General features: G+C 41.7%; 1 protein-coding gene across 1 annotated transcript in view; it reads right to left on the reverse strand.

Annotated features, from left to right (window-relative positions):
• Positions 1 to 10,784, reverse strand: part of LOC122816753 (lysosomal alpha-glucosidase-like) — a gene marked incomplete in the record, with an annotated part of 907,240 nt that extends 896,456 nt beyond the window's left edge. The window contains 2 exon segments of the mRNA XM_044089759.1: positions 8,349 to 8,964; positions 10,545 to 10,784. Coding sequence (XP_043945694.1) covers positions 8,349 to 8,948 — 600 coding nt within the window.

The following is a 10,784-nucleotide window of genomic DNA, read 5'->3' on the forward strand; positions in this document are numbered from 1 at the left end:
AGATCTTCCAAAGCTGGCAACGAAAACAAAATTGTCATCAATTCTTAGGGTAACCACAAAGCATTCTACAGCTATGTCAAGAATCTCAATGGCAACACTCAGATCTGCTCTGAGTTACAGCACAACAGCAAGAAAATTACAGAACCAACTGATACTGCCAACATCCTGGCAGATAGGTTCAGTGCTAACTTTACCCCCCCCTCCCCTAAAGGGCACATATCTATACAGGAAGAATGCAGAGTCCCTGTAATCACATCAATGCAGGTAAACGCTGCACTCTCTAAAACCAAAAACACAGCATGCATGGGAATGGACCATCCCAGGCTGCGTTTTACACGAACTTCAGAACGAACTGGCTCCCCACCTAAACACCATGTTCAATCATAGTCTCATGTCAGGCTTTGTGCCCACTGAATGGCGCATAGCAACAGTTATCCCACTCCACAAAGGGGGAGCCACGACTGATCCTGCAAACTATCACCCTATTAGCCTGACGAGCCGGTCTGTAAAGCCATGGAACGTATCATCTTGGAACTCGTAAACAAAAAGTCATTTGTAAGCTCCAAACTCTGGACCCCACCCAGTTCGGGTTTGTGAAAGGCAGATCATGCCTTCTGAACCTGATCGACATCTTTGAGGCAGTCACCAAATGCCGTAGACGAGGGTAAGGTGGTTCAGGCAGCCTATCTTGACCTCGCCAAGGCTTTCGACACCATCCCCCATTCTGGAATTATAGCTAAACTCACTAAACTAGGTAGAAATCCCTACATCACAAGATGGGTTTGCCAACTGGCTCACTGACAGAAATCACACTGTAAAAGTTGCAGACTCCAAATCTGACTTCAAACCAGTGACAAGTGGAGTACCACAGGGTTCAGTCTTGGGACCTCTCCTGTTTGGCATCTACTCCTCTGACCTACAGGCTAACAAAGTTTGCAGATGACTGCAAATTTGGAGCCATAGTTAATTCCCCAAATGAACAGCCTCACTGAGACTGGAGCCTCACTGAGACAAATGCCTGGTGTCAGAGGCATGGCCTCAAGCTCAATGGCAAAAGTGCATAGTCATCCCCTTGGGTAAAAACTCTGTACCCATGAACTACCACATAAACGGCAGTCTACTTAATGCTGAATGTGTGATAAAGAGACCTTGGGACCCAGGTGGACAGTAGTCTCTCCTTTGATAATCACATTGCCACAGCAGTCAGGAAATCCTTCTATGTGGCACACCCCATCACAAAAGGGATCTCATCCAGGAAAAAGATGTCATTGTTCCCCTCTACTAGGCACTCAGACTCATTATGGAGTACAACACACATTTTGGAATGTACCTCACATCTGCAGGAGCTGGAAAGGCCACATAAGTACCTCACAAAGAGGATTACTGGCCTCAAACAGATGCCCTACACAGAGTCTCAAAAAACTCTGTAGCATATCACCTACTCCGAGGAGATCTCTGCCTAACATATAAAGCCATGTCAAACCCAGAGCTGTTGGACATGCTACACCTAAAGAAATCCCAATCCCTCTCAGCTACATGCTCTAGGGAATAAACATTGTCACTACAATAAACAGGACATGCTGGAAGGACAGATTCCTGTCCCAGAGACTTCTATACTCTGGAACAAGCTACCCATCTATGTTAAGCATAGTTCCTCATTAGCACTCCAAGAAAAATCTTGATGAGTGGATGGGAAATAGGAAATACACCCTGGGGATCACTTCTGTGGCTCTGCTGAACAGGGGCACAGGAAATTAACTTTCATGGGTGGCGTAAGCTAGGGAACCTTGTTGGCTAGGCTTACTTTGGCCCTTGGGCTGATAGCCTAGTACCCAACCATGAACCTGTGAAGACCATCTCTGGCAAAGCATCGATGTTTGTCGATCATGTTATCCTAGGCTGACAGGTTCTGGGATTCCCCTTAGAATGACACCAGAACTAAGCCAATTATTCAATCATTTTTGTTTGTAATGAAGGACCATCCTAGGTGATGGTAAAATGCTGCTTAAGGCTACGGACATACTGGCCTGGGACACATAACCAGAGGGGTCAATCATGTCTCTTTTCATATAGTCCAGTGAGGTACATCTCAAGTTATTTACACTAAAATGGATTTCTACTAAAATGGATTTCTGAGTTGTAACAGTACCTGCTGGTGGGAGACCTGAGTGCGTGTGATGAGGCGGATCCTGCCACTTGACAGACAGATGACCATGATATTTTCCTTATCCAACCTGGTGAGTCGGTCATCCTTACATACATTTCTTATTTCTTGACATCTCGGTAGTGCACTTACTAGTCAGTTACTGAAATTTACCCAGAAATCTAGGTCCACTGGCTTTCTCTGCTAAGTTTCTGTTTTCAGACTGGGAGAGCCAGAATTACTAAACGTGCAGCCATCTTGGAAGTCTACTGTAGATTGCTTTGGTGTAATGAATATGGGATAGGCTGCTTCCTGGTGACTGGTTTATGCAGGTCTTTGCTCTTACCAAAGCACTGAGGACTGGCCAAGGATTTGTTTTAACTGCCTCAGCATATGATAATTTAGGAGAATGTGCAGTGCATTCTACAAGCGTGTGATACAGGATGATTTTGCTTTGCTAAAGAGGCCTCAACCCTGGCTACATATTTGCATCTGTCACAAATTGTGACGAGTTATGTAAAAGATCATGATCTTTGAGCACCACAAAACTTAAAATTGCCTGACTAAACCAAATGCTGTGAGGATGACAACAGAGTAAAGACTAGCTGGCTGATCCATTGCTGAGCAAGGGATGCAAGAAGACTAAGAGAAGATAATGGCATTTTGGCTAGTGGATTAAAATATTAGCTCAAACAATAATAAACAGATTAAATTAGTTTTGAGCACTAAAATAACAGTATGCAGGAAATATTCTACTCTAGACAATGTCAGTTTAGCAGATGTTAGGTCAGAACAAAAAAAGTACTTTGACAGCAAGTTTAATGCACTGATTTAAGGTAAGAAGACAGAATAAGGTGAAAGTACCAAATACAATATGCAGTAAATATTTTTGACTAGAATGCATGTAATGCTATCTTAGACGTATGATGTACTGCCACTGCTTTACTCAGGATTTGTACAGCTCAGACTGTAGGATTAGCTATAGTTCAGAAGAAACTAAAACACTGAAAGTGCCTGTATCTGTCTAATAAGTGCTGTGCAGAGCACTGCTCAGAACACTTAAAGGAGGTGAAGTGAAAAAACTAATAATAAAATTAGCTAGAATTCCAGCCAACAATAACCAGGATCCACCACATAATGCACGCACTCAGGTCACTCCACAACAAGTACAAATAGGACTCTGTCATTGTCCATGTTGGTAAGAATGACCAGAGCTCTACCTCCCTGGACTACATGAAAAGAGACATGGAGGAGCTGTCCGATCTTGTAGCACAGGCAGGTATGACCCTATCCCCGAGTAGCATCCTGCCATCACCCAGAATGATACCACAGCCCAAGGACAAAATGATTGACTTCAACAATTGGCTAAGCTTCTGGTGTCATTCTAAGGGAATCCAGTATCTGTCTGCCTGGGATGACATGACTGACAAACCACAACACTTTGCCAGAGATTGCCTGCACCTGTTGCCCTTAGGATTCCGGATACTGGCCAAGACTCTTGCCATGCCTACAGTGCCTTTTTTAGGCAAGGTTCAAGTGACAAATTCACCACCGTAACAGGTACAAACAACCAAAATCTGAGGGTAATGCTAGAAGTCTAAACCTCAAAATGCAGTCACTCGAAGCACTCCTTAAAATGGAGAACATCAACATCTGTGCAGTGACAGAGACCTGGTTCAAGGCTCCAGAGAGCACCTCTGCATTACCAGGCTATAATTCATACCACAACTTTCGGCCACCTAACCTGGACTGAAACACTAAAGGTGGAGGCGTGTCCATATTTGTTAAGGATATCCACACCACCAGGCTAGTTGCTCAGCATAATGCACCTGAGATTATCCACTAACTGTGGGCAAGACCACAATCCAAATTGTAGCTTGCTACAGATCCCCCACCATGCCCCAGGATTCCCACTCCTCATTTCTTGATACACTGGAAAATATTAGGGTACAACTTAACACCCTAATAATGGGCGATTTCAACTACCCCACCATTATCTGGGAAAACTACTCATGTACTAACTCTTGTGCTCAACGTTTTCTGGAATTCATAAATTCCAACACCTTGGATCAACTTATCCACACCCCCCACCAGGGGCAGCAATATCCTGGACTTGGTCATTACCAACATGGGCAACCAGAGGTCAATTCCTTGTTGGTCAGATCGACCACAAGCTAATCACCCTAGACATCCACATCCCACCCTCATCCCTCATTAGGGAAACCACCGAAAAAATGTCTCCAAAACCAACTTCATGCTTCTTAAGACAGAAGTGGCAAACTTCACGACACCCAAGCTGACGGTCAATAGAGGTACGACTGCGGAATCCTACACAAATGCACTTTATAAGCATTTACACGAGTGCATGGATCGTGCAATCACTAACAGAAAAAGGAAGCCAATCTTGTGACCCCCTGCCATAAACAAACTCTACAACAGAAGAAAGAAACTTTTGCAAAAAAAAAAAAAAAAAAAAATCCCATGATTTGAGGAAATCCCTGGTCAGCCTCCGTAAGAAGCCGAGATCCGGTTTACTATTGAAAGTGCGAATGGCACTTGGGTGACAGTCAGATAGTCGAACGTATAAGGTCGTAAACAAGGATGTCGAAGACAAAATAATCAATCTAGGAACGGTGTTAACATGGGTCGAGGTAGGTGTTCAGTATTATTCCCTACCTCGACCCATGTTAAAACCGTTCCTAGATTGATTATTATGTCTTCGACATCCGTGTTTATGACCTTATACATTCGACTATCTGACTGTCGCCAAAGTGCTGTTCGCAATTTCAATAGTAAACCCCGAGATCCTTCATAAAATCCTCCAAAGCTAGTTATGAAAACAAAATCTCCACGGATTCTATAGACAACCACAAAGCATTCTATAGCTATGTCAAGAATCTCAATGGCAACATTCAGATCTGCTCTGAGTTACAGCACAATGGCACTAAATATACAGAACCAACTGATATTGCCAACATCCTGGCAGACAGGTTCAGTGCCAACTTTACCCCCCCTCTCATACCCTAAAGGGCCCATCTCTCTACCGGAAGAATGCAAAGCTCCAGTAGTCACGGCTGCACAGGTACATAAAAAAAAACTCTCCAAAGCCAAGAACACAGCATCCATGGGACCTGACAACATCCCAGGCCGTGTCCTACACGAACTGCAAAACGAACGGGCACCCCACTTAAGTACCATGTTTAATCATAGCCTCATCTCAGGCTTTGTGCCCACTGAATGGCATACAGCAATGGTTATCCCACTCTATAAAGGGGGAGCCACCACGGACCCTGGGAACTACCACCCCATTAGCCTGACGAGCCTGGTCTGCAAGGCTATGGAACGTATCATCATGGAACTTATAAACAATGACATTGGTAATCTCCAAACTCTGGACCCTACCCAGTTCGGGTTTGTAAAAGGCAGATCATGTCTCCTAAACCTGACAGACTTCTTTGAAGCTGTCACCAAAGCTGTAGAAGAGGGTAAGGTGGTTCACACAGCCTATCTAGATCTTGCCAAGGCTTTTGACACCATCCCCCACTCTGGAATTTATTTATTTGCATTTGTTAACCGGGTTGGTCCAGCTGGGTAAGAATTACCCTTTTTCAGTGGAGACCCGAGGGGAAAAGCCCCAAACAGACATACAAATACATACGAAGAGAGACAAATTAACAATATTACAGAGGAAAACAATATTATGGGTACAATGGATAAGAAAAACAAACAATGAAAGTTTGAGAATATGAGTAAGGTAGGCCAGAGGCATGCATGCAAAAGATTTATGAAAAGGTGTTCTGAGCAAGATCTCTGAATTAAGTTAAAGTAGGCAAAGAAATGATGATTTAAGTGTGGAGTTAGTAGTGTGGGAGTTTTAGGTGGGAGCATGATTATAAACTCCCTAAACTAGGTATAAATCCCTATGTCACAAGATGGGTTGCCAACTGGCTCACTGACAAAACCCACACTGTAAAAGTAGCAGACTCCAAATCCAACTTCAGACCAGTGACAAGTGGAGTACCACAGGGTTCAGTCCTGGGTCCTCTCCTGTTTGGTATCTACTTCTCTGAAGTGCAGGCTAACACAGAAGGTCTTTGGCTAATGAAGTTTGCAGATGACTGCAAACTATGAGCCATAATCAAAACTCCTAATGATGTGGACATCCTACAAAAGGAGACAGATGCCTGGTGTCAAAGCCATGGCCTCAAGCTCAATACCAAAAAGTGCATAGTCATCCCTTTTAGTAAAAACTCTGTCCCCATGAACTACTACATAGGCAGTAGTCTACTTAACACCAAAAGTGTATTAAGAGACCTTGGGACACAGGAGGACAGTAGTCTCTCCTTTGAAAATCACATCGCCACAGTAGTCAGGAAATCCTTCTATGTGGCACACCTCATCACAAAAGGTTTCTCATCCAGGAAAAAAAATAAATAAAATAAGGTTATTGTTCCCCACTACTCGTCACTCATTAGACCCATTATAGAGTACAATGCTCCTTTTGGTATGTACCTCACAAGACATCTACAAGAACTGGAAAGGCCACAGAAATACCTCACAAAAAGAGTATTACTGGCCTCAAACAGATGCCCTACGCAGACAGACAGTCTAAAAAAACTCCAGCTTTACTCCATCGCATATCGCCTTCTCAGAGGCAATCTCTGCCTAACATACAAAGCTATGTCCTTCTCAGAGGCAATCTCTGCCTAACATACAAAGCTGTCAAACCCAGAGCTGTTGGATATGCTCCACTTAAAGAAATCCCAATCCCTCCGAGCTACCCGCTCTAGGGACCTAAACCTTGTCACCATAATAAACAGAACATGCTGGAGGGATAGATTCCTATCCCAGAGACTTCCCATACTCTGGAACAAACTACCTATCTATATAAAACAAAGCTCCTCATTAGCACTCTTCAAGAAAAATCTTGATCATTGGATGGGAGATAGTAAATTGACCCCGTGGATCACTTCTGTGGCTCCGCTCGACAGGGGCACAGGAAAATAATTTTCTTGGGTGGCGAAAGCCAGGGTACTATTTGGCTAGGCTTATATAGTCCTAGGGCCAATAGCCTAGTACCTACCTATGAACATCTCAGAAAACAGCAACAAATTATCCTCTGCAGTCGAACAACCACTACTGCACTCAGCAAGCTAACACCCTTATCAGAGAATCAAATGCAATAACTACAGAAACACCAGGTGAATTAAACTGCAATATACTACAAGTACTTTTCTATTTTTTTTGCTTGACTTTTGAGTAAAAGCCAGAAAGCTGTTTTTCTTTCCCTCTCCCATTTAAAATCAGTCTCTTCAGGCTTTTTTATTTCCATGTACCACCTTCTCTCCTTAGTGCCACTGATGCTGCTTTCTGTTTCCCATGCCTGCTCACTCTACAGCCATCTGTCAACTACTTCATCTTTACAATTAAGAATATCTGTATAACAGATAAAACAGGAAGCTACAATTCCCGTGTTGTTTGCAACACTTACTACAACTTGATCAAACCAGAATTGCACTTTGTAAAGAGCAATTAACATTTTCCTCCAATGGTGTAGATCCCTAAAGGGACGAAATTAGTTGCTACAAGATCTGGACCCCTTTCAAATCACACCTTCTTTTACATATAAATTTCAGAAGTACACTAAATGCACATAATCATTTTCAGTATCTGATGCACATGGTAGATACAGTAACTAATAAAATCACTTTCTGTTGAAACTGTCCTTGACTTTACTCCAATCTCTGCTACATAAAACTTCATAGATCATTTACTTCCCCCTTTTACAACCATGTAAGCCAGAATACCCAAGAAGAACTGAATCTTGTTAGAACCAAGCTTCTTTCCTTCGTCCCTGAACATGTTATAAGGGAAACTTGTTCCATCTATTCATCATCCATTTCAAAATGGACTTCTATTCATTCACTAACTTAAGTTCATGCTGAAAAGCTCACTTCCTCCTATGCCACCAGATAAATTAAAAATAAAAAAACTAATCACATTTAAGCAAATAACAGTCTTCTAGTGTTAAGAAAAATATGTCAATCTATGAAACATTCCATTTCTAGATGAAGTTTCAGGTAAAAGAACAATATGTGAAAATGCACATCTTTCAACTCCATCCGGACCTCTACCAAAATACTTTCCTAAAGCTCCACTTAAAAAAAAAAAATAGCAAATACTATGAGGAGAATGCCAGTCTCACCTTGATATGAAGCCTTGTATCAGTCTCAAATATCGCATTAAGCTGCAAGGTTTCAATGTCCTTGGGATAATAACTCTTCTGCTTTCGTGATAGCTTTCCTATATATCCTTCTTCAGTGATGTTCAGTGCATCCATACTATAACTTGGAAAATCTGGAGGATAGAAACACCAAGGAACTCCACTTTTGCTAGATGAGGAAGAAGGCACTTTCATAAAACAGCAATTGCGATTCTCACATAGTTCTTGAGTGACAACCACATTACTCTCAGGGTAACAGTCAAACCGTTGTTTCTCAGGTATACTGGTGCATTTTGGTGGTATCATATGATCAGGTGTCATGCTCTGATCTAAAACATTAAACACGTTGTCTGGGTATTTGCTCTCAGACTCCATTTCTTTAGTAACCTTAGCCAACAACCAAAATGCAGTTACGGTTAGAAGTAGGGCCACAGCTATGAAAGTAACAATCAGTACATTTGTAGCCAAAGGCCTGTGTCTATAAAGATTCACAACACCAAGCACCTTCTGTGTACTCTTTCTTGACAAGGGAATATCCGTTCCTTGAGCATACTCAGGAGGTAACTTTCTATATGGCATCATTTTGCATTAGATACAACTGAAAAAAAAGAAAAATAAAATCAATTTACTTATCAGTACAGATCTTGCCCTCAATACTAAAATAGTATTAAGGACAAATTATAGATATGCACAGTTAAAGTTGTGAATTATAGAAAATAAAATTAGTCACAAAGTTCTACTACTGGTGGTAATAAATATCACTCAACATTTTAAAGTACCTTTCCTCTAAGAGTATGTTACTGGTGACCGAATAAAAACAAACCAAGTAATTTCTTACCAGTAAAAGTGGATACCACTTAAATAAAAATAACTCACAGGCTACAACACACTCATACTTAATGAGGTACAGCAAGCAGCCTAGTTGGGGAGGGGGGCTTGAATCCTCAAATCCAAGTATTCTAAATGCGCAAACTGGTGAATTATATAAAGAGCCAAAAAAACAACTTGTGAGAAGAGAGTGCACAAAATCATGGCTACAGCCCAGCTAAGGCAACAAACAGGTACTTCTAACAAAAAAAGTCTAGCAATCATTGCACACCTGGCACATGGACAAGTATGATATAGACAAACACTGCGAATAGTGACAGAGAAAAACAAAAGCTAAAGATAACCAGCCCGTTGCTGCTTACAACATGCAACAAATCGTAACAAGATGGCACTACAGCTCTCAAGTGTGTGTCCTCTAATTTTCACAGAGCTCCCTGATTTCGACTCAACATGTTGTGAATGCCTTCCTAAAATTGTGAAAACATGGAGAACTACAGTCAAATTTTTAGTAAAGTGGGTTTTTCTCTGGGTGCTCTGTTTTACCCCAACATTCCAAAGACATGCCGTAGGCGGATGGGGGCAGTCTAAACTGGCCACTGATGTACGAGTGGTATGGAGGAACAGACGCAGCAACGCTAACGACACAGTTGTGAATACACTGGCGTTAGATAATGGTCACTGGGGATATGAAACCTTGTGCAAAATGGGAAAAGGGGGAGCATTAAAGTTACACACAACTTATTCTACCGCAAAAAAGCACGACGATCCAAATTGTCGTATCCCGTGGGCTTTTTAAAATCAGTGGTACTAATATTTTAAAAATATTCCCGATTTTGGAAACGTTCTTGCATTTTTTGTTGGCTTGGTCCCGGATTCTGAAGATAACAGATGAAGAGTTATGGATTGTCAGAATATCTACGATCGAAGTAAAAACGTATCAAGTAGTAATAAGAAATTTGGAAGATCTGAGAAAGGGTGTAGTAACAACAAAACAAGGATGCCCTATAAAATGAGACAACAGATTGCATATTCACAGTAGTACAAGTTATACAAGTACCAATAATGCATGACACAGCAGAACAAAGGGGAACTGACAATAAGCAGTACAGCAAGGCAAGCGATGAAGAAAAACATATTAAATTTACAAAAAAAAAAGATACGGCAAGCTGTGTGGTGCAATAAAATAGTCAGCACAAGCTACACAAATACTTATAAAAAAGAGATTTTTCAGTCTCACGGTTCTGCGTTCACTATTATACAGACAACTAGTTAACAATACGTCTCACCCCATCGTGCTTGCTACAGCACACACAAAAAAGTTACTTTAAACCAGCAACCCTATACCCATACCCGATTTTAGTCTTTGCGACGTTTTCCTTCTTGAAGTTGTCAGCCAATTCCAGTGCTTCCAGTTAATACGGATGATATGCACAAGTTCGTTTCATGTTATCATAATTTGAATTATACGTACAATGCCCATTTTTACTACACGGTGACTTGAATTAGTTCCTGTTTATACTACCAGGAGAGAACATCCTATTAATAGGCTAGCACCTCCCTCTCAAGTCTTGAAAATAGTACCATAGCATT

This window comes from Protopterus annectens, chromosome 12.part0, assembly GCF_019279795.1.
Source record: "Protopterus annectens isolate FY-2018-M chromosome 12.part0, PAN1.0, whole genome shotgun sequence".
Taxonomy (NCBI): Eukaryota; Metazoa; Chordata; order Ceratodontiformes; family Protopteridae; genus Protopterus; species Protopterus annectens.